Source organism: Xiphias gladius, chromosome 5 (assembly GCF_016859285.1).
Source record: "Xiphias gladius isolate SHS-SW01 ecotype Sanya breed wild chromosome 5, ASM1685928v1, whole genome shotgun sequence".
NCBI lineage: Eukaryota > Metazoa > Chordata > Actinopteri > Istiophoriformes > Xiphiidae > Xiphias > Xiphias gladius.
The window spans coordinates 5,029,023-5,049,545 of record NC_053404.1 but is presented as its reverse complement, the minus strand read 5'-3'; the positions used below and the strand labels follow the sequence as shown (position 1 = coordinate 5,049,545).

The following is a 20,523-nucleotide window of genomic DNA, read 5'->3' as shown; positions in this document are numbered from 1 at the left end:
AAACTCTAAAACAATTGAGTGTAAATGTGTGGGTGTGGGTTCTGAAACAGCACAGAGATTTATAACTTTTATACATTCTGTATACACAAAACAAGGCTTCAGTGATGCATACACTACCTCCTTGACACTTGGGAAATTGTGAGGAAACTCACCCGGGCGTACAATCATTTTGGAATCATGGTAAATTGTCGGGTTAGTGCATTGAGGCCAGATTTAAAATTATCTTTGTCATATCGTCGTTATATAATGTTTGTTCTTGTAGGGCGCCACCAATAATTCCAAGTTTTGCATTAACCACTTATAGTTAACTATGGGAATGTAATGGGATATGAGACTCATCTACATGTGCAGATTATGAATATCCAAAACCTTCGGATAAACTCAAATATTTGGCTTAAGTTTCAGTTTGTGTGGACACCTGTTTACCACCACCTTGTGCAAACTCATGACTGTCAGCATCTACTTTGCATCTTTAACTCTTTTGTAATCCTGCTACCTGTAATATTCGCTTTGCACTCATTCTTATCTTACTGGAGATCTGATACCCTGTAAATTAGGTATTTTTAAAGTAGCTGGTTTATGTAGTTGAGAACTGAACGGGCATTAACATAAAAAGCACTTTTCCTAACAGTGTGTTTAACTGTGGAAAGTGGATAAATGTAAAATGTAAAAAACACTTGAGTTACGCTGGAATTATCTTTAATTATGTTGCCACGTTATCAACCTTCTGTTTTGCTAAATTACCAACTTGCCTCATCTATTTGGCAATATCAACATGCTATATCAACACAGTGAATCAGAGTTAGACACACATCGACTCCCACAGATATTAATACAAATACACATGAATTTATTGGAGGGGACGAAACAGTTATTTTCACCATTTAAACATTACATTACAGTCGTGAAGATTGCTAACATCTGCCATAGATGATGGCGTGTCCAGTGTTTCAAAGCCGGAATGTTTCACACAAAATGGCTTCATAATACCTACTACAACTCAGACAGGAAGGACAAAAACATATTACTGTCATTTTCAGCTGGAGCTCTTCAGCCTGTCCTCCAATCCTCCAATATGACATCTATTGCAATTCTAGTCAATGAGAATCACAAAATGGAAATGAAAGGTTCTTCAAATGTAAACTCTACGATCTTTGAAATGAAGTCAGTGATTAAAAGGACTAAGGGAACAAAAGGCCCTACTCAGGGTGAAAGACAGCCAGAGTGAGAGTGAATTCTTCAAGAAGCCATTACCTTTAACAGCCTGTGTGTGCAGAGGCAGCTGAGCAAAGCAAAAGAAAAATGTATACTACTCACTCTGTTCTAATTAAGTATTGCAAATAAAATTAAGAGATCTTGAATAGATGTCACATGCATTACTAAATTTACCTATTAAAAGCAGCTTCTCATCTGTGTTCACTTTATAATAATGACACAGTCCTCAACGTCCACTTGAAAAACTTCAACATAACAAATCCATTCTATTCACAGTGGAATCACTATCCTGTAAATGCTTAAATATGCAGGCCTGTAGTTTAACAATGGGAGAATAATGGCCGAGCAAGGTTTTGTTCAGCCATTTATCTCTTATGGAAAAACTGTTTCTGTGTGTTCTGAGTGGCCACACTTAAAGTGGGATAAAAAGCCTGCTATCAAGCCGTTCTGATTTCTCTCCAACAATTTTGAGATAGATCAGCTAGAACAATGGCACAGTGCAAATGTGCACGATCAGTCTTAATGAAGTTGTTGCTGCAGTGTGTATTTAGTTCTGGATATACTAACACAGCAACTCATTACACAGTCAGGACTGCACTGAACACAGGACTGACCCTCAGATGCATTCTATGAGCAAGGGAGAGCTGAGCAACAAGATTTCAATGAATTTACTAAGTTTAGAAAATCAATGATAACCTACTGATCTTATCTAAATTAAGATGTAGTGATCTTTACTCCACATGAGAAAACACTAAGCACAAAATGTTCAAAGTAACAACAACCAGTGGAGATAGAGAGATAGAGAAGGGGGAGAGGATTTAAAGCCTGGACAAACCAGGATTTAAAATGGCAGAATTCTGCAGCGCTTCAAGTTCTTTCCGACAGAATCAGCACAATCAGAGGATCTGCTCAAAGAGGCAAATATGATGCGATGACATCAAAATCTATTAATCTATGGGAATGTAGCGCATAGAGTTAAACTCTGGTGAATTTGATTTCCACTAAACAATAGCAAGCTGCCTCAGCAGTGCTTATGTTTAAAGGATCAGAGAGCCAGAGAGTCCATAATGTCAGAAGCTATCATAACTTATTAGCTGTGTTGCATCATCTACTTGTATTTAACCTCCTCTAGCAGAATAAAAACTGTTGTTCACTACTAATGGTTTGCAGACAGTTATGAGACAGGAGTTGAAGGAATGAGTGAACTCATTAACTTTATTAGCCTAGTTCAGTCGCTAACTGGAAAATTAAAACGGCTAACTAACCATTTTGCTAACTAAGCCTATTAGCTTAGATAGCTTTATTTATTTATTGGGTTAATTTTTATTGAATGAAATTTTGTGCAATGGTGAACAAATGCTTGGGGAAAGAAAATTTTCAACTAAAATTTTGAGGTAAATGCAGTCAAATGCAGTATACAGTAAATGTATTGTCAAAAGACAGAAATCGTGCAGCTGCAGCCTGTGATGATTTCATAACACAATTGTCAAGTTCAAATTCAAATTTGATGAACACAAGCCAACTCTCCCAATCTGTGATACATTCAGTACCAACATATCCTCTAATATAATTTCATTAATAATTACCGCTCTATTTTCTTTCTTAGGAAGTTATGGGCCTATATTTTTACTGGTGTCTTTATTTTTAGATAACTGATATGGTGCAGCTCTCTGAATAATTTTGTCATCAGGCTACTCACTAATTATCTGATATCACTGAGATTTCTGTAGAATAAAGTTTAATTCACGTTTTTTTTTTCCAAACACAACCTTTTTTTGTGGCTCCAGTTAATTCCATTTGTGGTTAAGAATTTTCTGACAACTCCAAATCGCTTGACTTTCAGCCAGCAGAATATATACTTTAATCAGACTGTTAAAAATACTTCATGTATTAGGTTTGAGGTACTCCCTTAAATTGATATGCAATTTGGAGAGAGACACACCTTGCAAACACTCACTAAAATGACACAACAATTGTAACTCCAACCTGGAGTAAGTGATAAATACATCTAAATACATTAATAAACATTCTGGTAAATCTTATCAAATCAATTTCAGATGTGTTATATTTCTGCTTCATAATGGCAGCAGGAGGCATGTTATAATATTCAGCAGGACTGAAAGGAAAAATGTAAGTTCACCAACCACTGATAGCCACTGTTGCCTTAAATGGTGACTTTATTTTGACCAAATTAAATCAACAGGAATTACTCTACTAAACAGTAGAGGTATGTGGGAGAGGAAAGGGAAAGACCGATTGCTTTAAAGTGCATTTAACTGAGATTTTTGGAAAAAAAAACAAAATACAATAACTAAAAGCTGTTATTTTTTTCAGAATTCAACTGGCCGATCTATTAGAGAATAATCTGGCCAGTGGCCCCAGGTAATTTGACTTTGTAACCCCTTCTATATAAATATTTTCACTGACTGGAATTACTGAATATGTGCTGTGATTTTTTTTTTTTTTTTCCGGCAACCATGGCCCTTTCAGTCATAACTTTCACCCGTTTTCTTCCTGTTCTCACCTTTCATTACCATGAGCAAAATACAAGTATCGATGCTGACAAATAGATAGATTAGCTGATTTGACAAATCAGTCTGCATTGAAGTATGCAGTATAAAAACACTGCAGTTGGATTAAACTACTAGGATAGACAAACAGCAGCATCAACCTAGGTTTAATCATTCCAACTGTTAAATTTTATTTGTCTGCTTCTTCATTCAATTATTATTATTGGATCTGTCCTAAATTCAAGTCTGAATTAAGGAAACTGTTTCTCCATGAAAAGGCTTCATTCATACTCATATTTCTTTTTGGCTGGACCACAACAGCGGGGCCAGCCCTATAAACACGACTGTCCATGACTGAGTGAGTGAGTGAGTGATAAAGTTACACCACTGGTCAGCCGAATGACATAACATGTAGACTTAATGGGCCATGTTTCAGTCACTATTTCATACTTGTTCCGTTGTCAGACAACAGAAAAAGAAAAAAATATATAAATTAAAACAGTTTTATCGAGTATTCGGCTGTATTAGATTACCGTATATGTGACAATAGACAGTAGGAGAAAAGCCAACAGATAAAGGGCGGCCCAACCATATCCTAGGTTTTGACCTAGTTTTGTTTTCCTTTTTAACATGCATCTTGGCTCACAGTCAGTGAGGTACAGGAGTAAAATCTGTGATAAATTACTTTTAGCCCTAGGCTGGGATTTTGAGTTTAATTTTTATTTTTGGGCTATTTTTGTTTAACTGTGCATCATAATAGAAGCTCACCTGTATAACAAACTAATTAGCCTGCAGACTATATTTAGAATGTTTTATCTGTTGCCATGGCTCAGTCATGTGTGGTCCTTGATCAGTAACATTTGTAAGGAAATTGTTCACACTGATATTGCTGTCATTAAAAACTGGTATGGACTACAGTATAAAGATATAATTAATCAAAAATATAGCCAGTATATATAGTACCATATAGTTCTATATGAGAAAAATTTTATGGCATTTTTTTGATAATAATTCTTACAATTATCTTAACATGCAGCGGTAAGCTCAAATTGGATGTATGTCGATGAATGGCTAGTTTATAGAGTGAAACATTTTAGATTAAATGGATTTACAAACTGAATTATGGTATAATTGATCTTTAAAATTTCTAAAGAGAGGTTTGTTTACGTTGAATCTCTGGGAAACTACTTGTCAAATTGTTAATTTTAGGAGGAACACACACATACACACACACACACACACACACACACACACAAATACAGACTAATATTTTTACATTCTGTTGGTCTGTTTTATATATATCACATTATCCTTACAAACAGTAAGTCAATAGAAGTAAGCTGCTTCAGAGCAGTTAAGGCCCACTGGCTGGTGATCCAGCTGTGCTGCCGTCATCAGTAACGGATGTAGCTTCGGATGGTGCTTGAGAGGGATTTAGGTACTGAGAGACGTGGTTTATGGCACATAAGACTACAAGCTTCTAACTTTCTCTTTGAAAAGATCTGGGAGTGTGGAGTTAGAAGTGAGCCTACCAAACCTCTGTAGCCCGGTCCTCATATTGGCTTGAGGCTAGAGGCCCCAGGCTACATTGGCCACTATTAGCATACCAGACCCAAATCTCTGTCGCCAGTCAAGTTTTGACAAGGAAGAGAAATGCATGGACTACAAGAGTCAATATCTCTGGTTCTGCTGCATTGATTTCTGATCATTTTTCTCTGTTCATCATGAGTCTGACAATGTTATCGAAGTGCAATGCGAAATCCGTGAAGCACTCTCTCAATGCTGACTCTATTAGTGGTGATACATGAGTTGTGTGGCTTTCTTGTCCAGCTCTGCTTCCTAGATCCCCACTTCCTGCCCCCATGTGTTTCCCACCACTGTGATTGTCTGCCCCACCCCTGATTTGTTGCACCTGTGTCTCATTGTCTCCCCTCTCCGAGTGTATTTAGTCTCTATGCTCCCTTCCCACTGTGCCAGTTTGTCTTTGTTCTCTGCAACAAGCGGTCCAGCGTTTTCCCTACTGTTATTGTTCCCCCCGTGTGACTTTTCTAGTTTTTTGTTCTTGTCTTAGACTAGCCCTCTGGTTTGGTCTGCTTGATCCTTATTGCCAGCCTGTGTACCGAACCATTCCTCTCAGTAAAGACCAAGAGTTTTTTTGAAACCCTTCTGAGTCTGAGTTGTGCATTTGAGTCCTTGCATTGTTGCTTACGTTGTGATAGTGGTCTGTTACAATGATGACCAATGTGCACCATCACCCAAAACAGTACTTGCTGACATGAGCAACCCACCTAATAATCATTTTGATAAAATCAGTTAGTGAGAGCATTGTTACACCATCCAAAGAAAAGCAGTGAAGATTTCACTACAGAATTCATTTGCAGTTACAAGTATGAAATCCTATTATCTTTTTTCCTTCACATTAAAGTAACTTTTCATCATTACAATTGGTTTAATGTGTCAGTAAATACTGCATGTTTTATATTAACATGCCAGACAAAATGTTCAAATTGAATATATTTTCAAAATCTTTTCAGCCAAACAATATTAGGTGCTTGTAGGGATTTTTTTTAATTTTTTTTTTTTTTTTTTATATAAGGCTAATAGTTTTCCCCCGCAGCTTAAAATCTTCTAGATGAAACTCATAGTCCTGATAACAGCAGCAAATAAAAGTATTTTCTGAAATGACAGAATATGCCTTTTTAACTGGGACATCTCTGGTGACAAAGATCTATGTTAACTTTCGTCACATTCAAAATACCTAAGTTAGTGTAACTTAGACAGTGGAATTAGATTCACTAGGCAACCAAACAGTTCTAACCTAAGGGACCTGTCTTCTATAGTCCTGGCTAGAGTTATTGGCATCCCTGAATTTAAAGTATAGAATTTAAAATGCCTTCAGAAATAAATGCAAATTAACCAATTTTGTATTATCAGAATATTCAAAATGTCCAAAGTTATTGAACAACAAACACTGCTATCCCATAGTGAAATAAAAAATACAGACATAAAATGTATGCTCGACACAAGTATTGGCCCCCTTTTTGATGAATTTAGCTTAGTTCCTCAAACAAAATAAAAGATAAAAGTAAAACTCACCTGTGCTTAATTTTCAGTGTTCGTAGGACCCGAATTAACCAATGAATAATGGTTTTACTGCAAAGGTTGGTGTGGATTGTGGGTGGTTTCAGCCTGTACTATATGCCGCACACTAAACCAAGTAGGACTCAATGGACGAAGGCCAAGGAGGACACCACTATTGAAAGACATAAAAAGGCAAGACTAATATTTGCAAAAACCTTCATAGATACACCAGTCTTTCTGGGATAATGTTCTATGGACAGAAACCAAAACCAAAAGTCGAGAAACCAAAGTCGAGTGCTTTGGGAGTGTAGTGCATCAGTTTTTTTTTATTGGCAACGAAATGAAGCCCGTAAGTAAAAGAACACCCTACCTACTGCAAAACATGGAGGAAGTTCTATCATCCTGTGGGGCTGATTTGCTGCCTCTGATGCTGCAGGAATTGAATGTATCAAAGGAATGATTAAAACAAAAGATTATCCAGGTATTTTAGAGTGAAACGTGTTACCCAGTGTCAGAAAACTAGGTTTGAGGCGAAGGTCCAAAACCACACATTCAGCAGCACAAAAGAATGGTTGGTTGAAAAGGAAAAAATTGACCTTTTTAAAATGATCAGCAATGAATCCTGACCTAAATTCCATTTGAAAACCTTTTGAAGAGAGCTGAAATCTGCCAGTACAAAAAGGACTCCTGCAAACTTAAAAGAGCTTGAATACAGAAATGGAAGAGTTGTAGAAACTACCAGCCGAATGGTGCAAAAAGCTTCTAGATGGCTAGAAGTAATGTTTAGAAGCTGTCATTATGGCCCAAGGTTCTTCAACCAAATATTAGTGAGGGGTACCAACAATTGTGTCCGGATACATTTCGTGTTTTTTTTTTTTTTTTTTATTATTATTTCACTTTTATGCAAGTTTTTTTTTTTTTTTTTTCTTTTGTTCAGTAACTTTAGACATTTTATTAGAATATTTTATTCATAAGTATTCAAATTTGTTATTTTGCTTTTTATTTCAGAAGATATTCTAAATTCTGTACTTAAAATTCAGGGGTGCCAATAATTTCAACCAGGACTGTACTTTCCCGTTCATGTCACTGATGTGTTTTTGGTACCTGAGATACACCAAAACAACAACAACTGAATTGATTTGACTAGAGGGTGTAACTCTCATATCCTCCTGATTATGCAGTTTGCCTCCTTCTCTCAGGCCCTTCTGGCAACCTGCCAGGATTTAAAGGAGAAGAGATGATTTTGTGGGAAGGGTCTTCCATATTGCATGGCACTTAGATTTGAAACTGCAGAATGGCTGTCACACTTCATCATGCTGGATACAAAGATGCAATAACGCACACGCACATACACAGAACAGTACTATACATGCCTGTGCCCAGTTCTATAGTTTAATGAGGCAGGCTTCACAATCTGTCAACACTTTCAACACTTCATTCTCTTGGGCTCCTCTTTTTAATCAAGACATCCACTCACTTACAGTATAGCAATGCAGCACATTTCCATAAGTGTCTTTATTCTGCCTCATCTGTCTCTCCTGTTGGATTACAATGGCATGGATGTTGTTGTCATATTCATTCATAGACAGCTATCCTAAACCTGCCACAGTATATTTTTGGCTGATATACCACCATGATTTTCTTCCAAATCGTTCGTAAATCTCACAGCATTGAGGGATGCTTAGCATTGATGGGTCCACACAAACACCTTTCCTTTCCTTTGGGCATTTTGTGGAACAAAACAATCAAGCAGGGTTTGAAAGTCACACAGTAAATAATGGTGACGGATTCCTGAAAGCCCAATAAAGACCCTTACATCGATGCCAGTTTCAATTGATTACTTTTAATGAGTGCAAATAAATAATGCAGGACTGATCATGCACACTCACACACAGACACGCACTGAAAAGCAAGAGAAACTTTAGTAAAGTTTAATGCCCTTCAGTTCTTTTACCTCTGTAAAAATTTCTCTGTGCAGAATTGCTTGTTAGCACTTTGCCAGCCACCAGATCCCAATAGCACCAATAATACGATGTCAGAGGACCCTTCATCCTGTTGAATCAGAAGTACCATTCAGCATTCGTGAAGGCATGTGGAAGATTTGTATTGATTTCTGGGTAATCCAAATTAGCGCAAATAGTACAACTTTTCTAGGTTTTGCTGAGGACAAATCATAGATTTTTGTTCAGACAAAAGTTTGCAAATTACGGTTGTTCTTATTCCTATATATTCTCGAGACAAAGTGCTACATAAACAGGGACACATTCACACCACTTGGCTGATCTGTGCAACTAGGGTCCATTCATCTGTACCATACTTTTGGCCCACAGCAATTCATCTCAACAGCCACTGGTTAGATTTCTATGAAATTTGGCAGCACTGTCACAATCAGTTAAAATTTCCCCTTGACCATCACTTTGTTTCCTGACAAAGTTTAAAAAAATATTGGCTGAATGTTTATGAACAGAGCGCAGTGTTAGTTCAGGCAGAGCACTGAAGTCACGCTTGTATTACCTAATAGGCATCAGCCACTTTTTTTATGTTTTACATCACTCATTCATCAACGTCCGGTCATGTTCATGTACAGTAGGTGTACTGTGTGACAATTGTAACCTAACACTATACAGTACTCTGCTGATAAACTCATGCCAAAAGTTTGAAGCAAGAGCTTTGTCCACTTCCACAATATCATCCTTATGTGCTAAGCCTTTTGTGTTTTATTACTTCCACCAAGGAGGTTATGATTTCACCCTTGTCTGTTTTGTTTGTTGGTTTGGTTATTTGACAGCAGATTTATGAAAAGGTATTGAACCGATTTGCACCAAACTTGGTGGAGGAATGGGGCTTGGGCCAGGGAAGAACGTATTACATTTTGGTGCAGATCCTGTTAAAGGGGCAAAATGGGGAATTTTTTTTATCACTTTCCGTTACATTGAAAGATAGGGCTTTTTCACTTTGGCGGAGGTATCCACTGAGTGCCAGTCTAGTTTTCATGTATGTGTTAATTGGGGATTAGTTCTCCCAACAATCATCACCTTTTTTGGTTCTGGTCGAATCAATCAATCTGTATAACAATTTGCTAAAAATATTCATTTTCTTGAAATACTTTATCTCTGGCTGAAAATTAGTTATGGATAGTCATGCTCCAAAGATGATCTTTTTTTTTCTCTCTCTCCTCATTTCCATTCCCCTGTCTTATCTTTCAAACAGATGAATGGATGATGAGATTTGACAGGCCCATTTTTACTAAAAGAGAGGTAGTTTCCTGTTTCTGAGGTTTACGCTGATGAAGGCTAAATGCCAAAACCAAGAAACCTGCAGTAAGACCACATTCAAAACTGCTAGTCTTTACCCCCTTCAACCTAAACATGACAAGAATTTGTCAGTTTGTGAGGGGTCTGGATTGCATTGTGCTTAGGAAACTATCAAAGTCAAAATATTTTGCTTAGAAAAACACTGTAGTTATTTTGTCTTGAGTACCTTGGTACCTTTTTTTCATGTTCACCTGTAGCTCAAAACCACCACATATACCATTCATACTGTATATCAATGAATGTGTAATTCTATGCAGTACCCAGATTTTTCATGAAACTTGCATACATTTTCACATTTAATGAGCAATTCCTGAAATTTTTAAAGACAGGCTTGTCCCTAACCTCCTGCAGTTTTAATAATACCAAGATTGAATACCAAGATATGTATACCAAGATTTTTCATATGTCAACTTCTGTGTAATTCTCTGTTCATCTGAACATCTGGGTACTGTGACTTTTCTCACTGACAACTGTTATACTTGTGAATTATCAATATTTTAATACAATCTCCGTAGACATTAATGCTTTGTACTGCACACTGATTATTGCTAAATATTCTCATTATGATGATATTTAAAGTTTTAAGAGTTAATTGAATCTCTGCCTGAAAACTAGTTATGGATAGTCATGCTGGAGGAGATTCACCTGACTCATTTTTGTAATGGTCATTTGTAACAGTTTTGGAAGGCACTGACCAAGGTGGGATTACGAAATGGACAAAGCAGGAAACTGACTCCATTGGGCTCCAAACCCCAGGTTAATTGTTTGGTGACTGGTTTGTGGTAGTTTTGTTTAATTGTAATTTTAATTGAGAACATTGGACAACAAAAGCATTATGTATAGTGACAAGATATTGGTTTTAAGATGGGTGGTGATGCACTACCTGTTACTGATGTTGAAATGGGCCTGTCTTGATAAATTGGTCCCTGTGTCAAATTCTAGTTTTAAGACCTTCATTATTTCAGCAGACACTGTGCTTATATGGTGCATACTGTATCCCTCAGTTAATCTGTGCTTAACTATGTTAACATACAGCAATAGGATCATGTAACATGTATAACACATAAGAATATGATCCAGAGTGGGAGCAAAGGGGCTGATATTAGGGGCCACACAGCATATTTTTGCAATGACAAACAATATAATCTTGGTGATCAGAAGACGCTCATGGGGCTTGATTTTAAAAAGCAATACAAAATATTCCGTTTTGTTATTTAGGTTGAAAACCTGTTTATTCATTTTGGTCCCAAAATGCAAATGACAAATTTTAAGGAAATATGAACGATTATGAATTGGGGAATTTTAATTAACTGCTATAAAGTGTCATTCTGAAGTCAGACTTTACATTGAAACAAACCTGAACGAGCTTGACAGTAAGTACAAAAAGCAAGGAGCCACCTGTGAGGCTTACCCTTTTAGGTAGCTGAAGTTATTGCTTTTTGCAGAGTTGTTCAGGGAAGGAACAGCATGTCTTGTAGCCCAGATACTTCCAGTCAAATCCATTTCTGTAACGTCTAGGCCACTACAGCCCCACAGTGTTATAGCTAGATCTTCCCCATTTTATCTGACATACAATATCATCCTTGCAGTGTGAGAAAGAACAAACTGCTGTACACATGCAGTGTAATCAGTGGGGTGCTTTGCATTAAGGCTTGAATCACAGCAGCTCAGCATGGATCCTGTCTGTACAATGTAGGTATGTATAGTTCATGATCTTATCTAAATGTAAACTTCAGTTTTCTCACTTTTTTTTTTTTCTTCTTTTTTTCAATGGAGGCAGACAAATAGACGCTTGGCGATCTGTGATTTATCAACACTGCCACAACATATTTGAATATTCAAGATTTAGACAAGTTTAGTCATGCAATCATGTCCACATCCCCTATTTCTTTGTGCAGTACAAGGACCAGTTCCCTGATTAAAGAGCCATTCTGGTGATTTGCTCTGTCTTTGCCTCCACATAAATAACTCTCATTGCTTGCTGAATTAACAAACATGGGCCGAGGGTTGATGTTATATTCTTGCTCTTCTATCTCTCCTGCCTTCGCTATCTTTTGCTATTGTGCCTGCTTTGCATTTGGAATTCACTGATGAAGTAAACCTGATTAGTTGAGCTGCCACTGCAAAATTCACTCCTCAGTTCCAAAGAGGGTCTTTTTTTTCTCTGTCTCTCCTCAATTCCATGCCTCTGTCTTGTCTTTCAAACAGATGAATGGATGATGACATTTGACAGGCCCATTTTTACTTACAGAGATAGTTTCCTGTTTCTGAGGTTTATGCTGATGAAGGCCTAAACTTCTGTGTAATTCTCTGTTCATCTGTACATCTGGGTGCTATGACTTTTCTCATTGATACCTGTTAAAATATTGATAATTCATAAGTATAATACAATCTCCATAGACATTCATGCTTTGTACTGCACACTGATCAACATCAAAAAATCTTATTATGATGATATTTAAAGTTTAACAGTTACTTGAATTATGTTATGCCATTAAAGTCTATGAAGGGCCATTCAGTCTTATTGTCTTAATATCACAGCACCCGCACACATTATAAACTCTGCGTATAACTGTAAATACTCAGTATTGCCAATGATTGCCAATAATGTCATTATGATGAAAATTTACAGTTTATTAATTATGTAATGCATTAAAGTCTATGGAGGCCTCATAAAATGTATAACTCAGCACATGTATACAGCACAAACTCTATTTAAATTTTAAAAGGCATGATGTGAGGCTTACCCTTTTAGGTAGCTGAAGTTATTGCTTTTTGCAGAGTTGTTCAGGGAAGGAACAGCATGTCTTGTAGCCCAGATACTTCCAGTCAAATCCATTTCTGTAACGTCTAGGCCACTACAGCCCCACAGTGTTATAGCTAGATCTTCCCCATTTTATCTGACATACAATATCATCCTTGCAGTGTGAGAAAGAACAAACTGCTGTACACATGCAGTGTAATCAGTGGGGTGCTTTGCATTAAGGCTTGAATCACAGCAGCTCAGCATGGATCCTGTCTGTACAATGTAGGTATGTATAGTTCATGATCTTATCTAAATGTAAACTTCAGTTTTCTCACTTTTTTTTTTTTTTTCTTCTTTTTTTCAATGGAGGCAGACAAATAGACGCTTGGCGATCTGTGATTTATCAACACTGCCACAACATATTTGAATATTCAAGATTTAGACAAGTTTAGTCATGCAATCATGTCCACATCCCCTATTTCTTTGTGCAGTACAAGGACCAGTTCCCTGATTAGAGTGCCATTCTGGTGATTTGCTCTGTCTTTGCCTCCACATAAATAACTCTCATTGCTTGCTGAATTAACAAACATGGGCCGAGGGTTGATATTATATTCTTGCTCTTCTATCTCTCCTGCCTTCGCTATCTTTTGCTATTGTGCCTGCTTTGCATTCGGAATTCACTGATGAAGTAAACCTGATTAGTTGAGCTGCCACTGCAAAATTCACTCCTCAGTTCCAAAGAGGGTCTTTTTTTTCTCTCTCTCTCCTCAATTCCATGCCTCTGTCTTGTCTTTCAAACAGATGAATGGATGATGACATTTGACAGGCCCATTTTCACTTACAGAGATAGTTTCCTGTTTCTGAGGTTTATGCTGATGAAGGCCTAAACTTCTGTGTAATTCTCTGTTCATCTGTACATCTGGGTGCTATGACTTTTCTCATTGATACCTGTTAAAATATTGATAATTCATAAGTATAATACAATCTCCATAGACATTCATGCTTTGTACTGCACACTGATCAACATCAAAAAATCTTATTATGATGATATTTAAAGTTTAACAGTTACTTGAATTATGTTATGCCATTAAAGTCTATGAAGGGCCATTCAGTCTTATTGTCTTAATATCACAGCACCCGCACACATTATAAACTCTGCGTATAACTGTAAATACTCAGTATTGCCAATGATTGCCATTAATGTCATTATGATGAAAATGTACAGTTTATTAATTATGTAATGCATTAGAGTCTATGGAGGCCTCATAAAATTTATAACTCAGCACATGTATACAGCACAAACTCTATTTAAATTTTAAAAGGCATGATGTCATTATGACAGAGCTGGCTCGTGGATAAGGTGAAATAGGCGGTTGCTTAGGGCGCAGAATGTCAGGGGGGCACCGCAAGAGTTTCACTTACACAGTTTTATTCATCATGGTTACAGTAACAACATTATCAACAAAAACAGCCTTGTAATCACAATAATAAACATATTGCACACCCTGAACTGCAAGTCACAAGTTGACAACATGATGAAATAAACACTGCGGCTCCTCACAATTTTTCATCTGTCCTGCACTGCACTTGTACTCTGCGCAGTGTGTACTGAAAGCGGGGGATAATGGACACCGTTTCATGCGCAATTGTGAATCACTCATCCGAAGTCTGGGACATAAAACTGACTGACTGACTGGCAAATGCTAAATTGGATCAGCCGGGTTGACGCTTCAATTATTATTAGATCAAATTATTTCATAATAAAAAGGTCCAAGTCTTCAGGTGCACAAAGACAAAAATGGAGAAAAGAGGAGGAGGAAAAGAGAGCCCAATTTAGAACTATTTTGTTTTAGGTTAACATTAAAATGCAATTTTGTTTGAAGACCTTTTTTTTGTAGTAGCTAACTAAGTAGTAAGCTAATGTTACATAGTGATGCTTCGATAGCTGCTAGACTCAGATACAGATTGAAGGATATGAATCTGAATGGCAAGTCAGCAGTGGTGGGAGAAGTACTTTTATTCCTAATCCTCACTTATGCACCAAAATGGCTAGATCCGTCCCTGTATTATGATTACCTGTACAGTTTGAGTTACATAGTAATGTATTAAAACTTAGTGTTGAAGTGTTTAAATCCCCCATTGCTTCCCATAGCACCTATTATTCAGTAATACCTAAAGGTCACTTGGTTTTCATATTATTATGAAGTCATCCAAAAATCATGCCAATAGGCAGTAATGCACACTTTAATCACACTTTTCTTTAGGAAATGCTTCTCTAGTTTTATATTACTGTAATCCCATTCTTCTTTTTTTTTTTTTTTTTTTTTTCCATTTCTCAGTCTCTGGGTGGTTGTATAAATGAAGACTGATTTTGAGTAACATTAGCAGTAATATCAAATAAAAAGTGATTAAGCTAACACAAAAGTAACTTTCTTTTGAATTGGAAACTGGGCCAGTTTTTGGCACTGTCAGCACTCTCTCCAGTTCAATCACTATAAAGCTCAGTATGTTACCAACTAAACAGATGGAATCCTTCAGTGTTTGAATTTCATCTGTGAAAATGATTTATTTAAATATTAATCTGATATTGTCATTATAATACAAACTGTTGCAATGTTCCGGTACAGAAGCCTCACACAATACCAAAGAAAAGAGAATTATAATTCATCAGAATTTTTGACAGCTCAACAAACAGACAGGATCACATTGAAATTAATTACATTACAAGAAACAAATACATCTAGATTGGATGAGTAGCGAGGCATATAAAACACAACATTAAAAAATGGTTGTGTGATGTTTCTGAAATTACATCCCTAGATGAAGGAATGGCTTCTCTTGTCATTGTGAACTGTTATCCTCTTTGGTAATAGAGACATCGTTGCCCGTAAGCACTTCTGCCTCCATCAAAACCCAAACTCATGACTCAGTTTTTTACCAAGCATCATTTGTCATCACTCTGATCACAGTATCAAATCAATCATTCCAATCGTTCATTCTTTATTCAATATGTAGCAAAGACCCACAATCAAGTGAGTCCCCTTGATTAGGATGAAAGCTTTATAAAGAAGATGTTTGTTTTATATATATATATATATATATATATATATATATATATATATATATATATATATATATATATATATTTTTTTTTTTTTTTTTTTTTTTTTTTGTCATACATTTTACCCAAGTTCCTTTTTAAAGAGATGAAGACCCACTTTGGATTTGTTAACACTTGAATATGAGTACATGACACCATTATTACAAGTACAGAACATCACTGGCCTCTGCCTTTTTTAAATTTGTTAACATTTAAAAATGTTAACATGCTGATTATTTCATTTACAAGTTGTACAGATCTGTAACTTTTTACGAGGGTTGGACAAAGTCAACATGTCCACTCAAACTGTGCACACTTTGTTCAAAGTGCTCGGGCACAATTCCAATAGAATCGACATCCAAATTCCATTCTCAATGCCATAAAATAAGATGTACTTTTTTCTGCAAACTATACATTCTGAATCATAACATAAGATTTCTCATTTCAAATCAAGGCAATGAATTTCCAGTCACAGCAGAGTGGCATATATATGAAAGTGATGCTAGATTAACTGTCCAAATACACCCTGAAGCTCTTTGAGCGATTTGACAGGGTTGTCTGCTATTGCGTACACATCTTGTACCCAGGCTAGAAGATGCTGATCAGGAGAGGTCTCTGGTCTGATCCCAAAGCATGACATACTCTGTCAGCCTTTGAACCTTGATGCTTAAGCAACGAGTTTCCCACCACAGTTCTTTGGGAATGCAGTACAACTATACTTTGGGGTAGGTGCTTTTATTGTGCTTTTATTGTGCTTTGCAGAATAAAAGCACAAAGTGAGGTGAGTATTTTTCCTTTTTGAAAACACACAGGACAGTAATTATTGGCAATTATTGTAAGTATTGGTTTGACCACCTTAAAGTGGGTGTAAGTTTTGGGCATCAACTGAGCAAAAATAGTGCTTTGGGGACAGTGGATAACATTCACTTACAGCATGATTGAGACATAAATAAACTATTCTATTATTTATTAATATTTCAGTTTGAATGGGAGCACCTGCATTTCTAATGGATGATGTACAATTTCCTTTTCAGCTCAAAAGTTAACAACAACAGAAGAATCCCTTTTTATTCTGGAGGTTATACTGTATCATGGTAATGATCTGAATATAAGAGTTGTGGCACTATGAAGCCAAACAACACCTATCCCTGTGTTTGTGTCAGATTGTCAAAGCGTTTTGCTCATAAATGCTCTGTATGGATACAAATCTCTTTGATATATCATTTTAAAATAAAGCTGAAATATATTACTCTGAGATCTAAGAGAAAAAAATAAACAAAAGTAACTTATTTTTCCCAAACACGGGCCATATAAAATGTTGATGATAAGCAAGTCTACTCTCTAGGTTGCATCTCATGTCACTTATCTGCCTGTAAATGTGCAAATATGTGTGCTGTGTGCTTGCCAAAACATAATACAAACTAGCACTACTCATGATCCAAAGTGGGTAAATACACATTGATCCTCTGTAATAACGAGACATACCAGGGAGGTGCACAGCAACTGATGAATACCATTTAAAACGGTGCAGGTTAATCAAAATGAATCATCCAACGGTCACATATCAGGATTTTGAATGACTCATAAATTGTGACATAAATTTTAGTCCTACTAAGGATGCAATACAAATTAAAATGACATGGGACATTTTTTTCACACCAAGGTAGCACATTAAAATAAAACTAAATTCAACATACTGTAACACTGAACTCTAAGTGTTGACTAATGTAGTTCAAATAATGTTCCTCCAAAATATGTTCCCCTCTTTTAAGCCTTCAGACCAAAAGCCATGAACATCTTTATATGCAACACTAAGAAGACATCATGCGCATTAGATAATTTGGGTGGCCAATACAGGCGAAAGGAAATTTAGGAATTTTAGCTTTTTTTGTGTGTGTTTTAACCTGATGGTTATGATGTTAACAGTCTAAATTAACCTGTACTTGAATTTGTTTCTTTCAGAGGGCCAGAGTGCTTATTCACAATGAAGTTCAATGGCCAATATAGTGAGTGTCAGCTATGTATACAGCACATGTTTAAAATCGATATATATCTTTAATCGTATATATTACACAAATATAGATTCTCCTTTTTTCTTGTTCACTTTTGAGTAATGAACACATGAATTGGAACATTGAAACCAAAAGAGAGTCATTTTTGCATGAGAATTATCCAATAAGATACAGAGTCCATTTTCACACCAGAGCGTTGCACCTCAGATGGTGTTGAGTCGACGCCTGTACAAAAGGTAATCCAACTGGTGTAAAGGTGACTGGTGTTTACAGTGGCTAATAACAATGTGCTGGGTGCAAGAGCAATAGTGGCTGGGAAATGAGGGCCAATTGTTCTTTCTGCACTGTGGGGGGGGGGTCAAATAAAAGTGGCAATTTTCTCGATTGGGAGTAAACAGAGAGAGAGCGAGATCTGGGTTCTTCAAATTATAACAAGCCATCCCTCACCAAACCACAGGCCAGAAGGAGGGCAGCTAGTCCATAGCTGGATGATATTCTTGTACCTGTAAAGAGAAGGAACAGAGGATTAAAAACACAGTGAACATTACATTTTCTACCAACCATTCCAAAGATCCATGCTTGTAAATGTAAGAATGTAAGAAATAAAAAAAATAAAAAATTTCATAACAAAGAAACAATTTTTAGTGATTTTACTATAGTATTATATGTGAGGTCTGCAGCATTTACAAGTGAATATCAATGACATATACACATGGGTACACAAGTTTTTAGACCTTTTTTATCTGCTTTATTTCCCATAAAATAACAAGGGAACAGGTCAGACCTGGCCATGAAACTGTCAATCAATTGTCCAATTACTTCTGAACTTCTGAAAATGAGGGACTATGTATTAAAATGGCTCTAATTCCTAAACAGTTAATGCAATATTTTTGTGAAAATTTCATTTATACCTTTACGTGCCAGCGGATAAAATTCACCTCTAGTCATTTTCACAGTTATTTTCGCCCGATGTTGCGTGTTTAGATGAGCATTTTATGTTGCTATGGCAATGCCTTTTGTTTACTAGTGTGCATGAGTCTCTCTCCCTCTCTCTCCCCTCTCTCTCGCTCTCTCTCTCTCTATCTCTCCCCTCCCCCTCTCTCTTTCTCCAGCTGGCACATATAGATGGCCCGTTGCTGCCTTGAACAATGTGCTGGATCTTCCTGCCATCAATGCTTGGGTGCTGGCCTAGGAGCTATGCGCCGAGTGGATGGTGTCAAAAGAGGCGCCGTGACGTTCCCTTCACAGATGCAGAAGAGCGCAGGAGAATGACCTGTACGGTGAAGGTGCACATACAAACAGAATAAACCCTCTGTAAATGCCTTAAGTGCAGGTATGCTGTTGCAGAAATGTGATCACAAAATGAGCGACATTTAACAATTTTTAACCTTATCCCTGTTATTTTCTTTTGGTTCTACTTTATTTTGTTCTTTATCGGTGTTGTTTTTATCTGTGCTGTTTTATCTGCTGTTTTTTCTTTTTTTTTTTGTGAAGCACCTTGTAATCCCATCAAGAAAAGTGCTATATAAACAAAGTTTATCGTCATTTTATGAGTAGCATAAAGGGACTACAACTAGCATTTTGTTTCATCCTCCTTGCTTTTCACTGTCACAAATCATAAAACTGGGAGTATGACTTTCTGCTCTCTAACAATAGTGGTGTACACTCGAACAGAGCTCGAATCTTGATTTGAAGGTGGCCATGCCTTGATTAACATATTTATCTCCTCACAGAGGAGCATAATGCGCAGAGGCTGCTTATTGCAATTGCAGAGTTGGAATTGGTAGACAATGACACAGCATTCAAACAAAACTGTCAAGGCACAAAACTGACCATGTGATTGTGATGATTGGACTTTAATTTCAATTTACATATTCTCACTTGAATGCCACTAATTTCATGAGACAACCAAGGAAACTACAGGTGTACCCCCCCTTAAAGTAACTGTTATGAAAAGGATTCGGATGGGCAACTACCATCGTCTTGGCCCTGACAAGCTGCTTTCATTACTGCAGGCAGCTCTGACTGTTTACTGAGCATTTGACATGTTTAATAACTGTAAACTAGAAAACAGCCTCCTCATCCTATTGTTTGATGCGCCTGCATCTTGGGGACATCGCACCTGATATGACGAGAGCAAGGTAACAGATGACAACTGCACAATCCAGCAGAGTTCTGTCTACAAAAAAAGGAGTTTATTCTCCATCAACAGAAACTGCTTGGATAGGCAAAGAAAGGGTCTAAGAAATACAGAGTGAAAAGAGAGAGAAGTGAGAAACCACAGAAGTATGGAGTTGTAATCCTGTGAAAACAAGGCAGTACTTGGGAAAGAGAAAGTGAAATATTCACTGAATCATATTGACTTTTATTAGATTCCTATGTCAGACAGAGAGATGGTTCTAAGACGGAAATTGTCCAAGGGAACACTTTGTTCCCCGTGGGCCAGCTCTGGATTGTCTGTGCTGCTGGGGATTATGGGATGAAGGGAGGAATGTTAAAAAGGGACGGGGGGTGGAGGACAGACATGGAGGGCATTGACCCTTTA

The 20,523-nt window shown here is 36.9% G+C and overlaps 1 protein-coding gene across 1 annotated transcript in view; it reads right to left on the bottom strand.

Moving 5' to 3' along the window:
• Window positions 1-16,057: 16,057 nt before the first annotated feature.
• The window catches only part of vstm2a (V-set and transmembrane domain containing 2A), a 73,137-nt gene continuing 68,671 nt past the window's right edge, over window positions 16,058-20,523 (bottom strand). Inside the window, exon 5 of the mRNA XM_040127448.1 lies at window positions 16,058-18,481. Within this exon, the coding sequence (XP_039983382.1) occupies window positions 18,405-18,481 (77 nt within the window). The 3' untranslated portion in view covers window positions 16,058-18,404. The remainder of the gene's footprint in view (window positions 18,482-20,523) is intronic.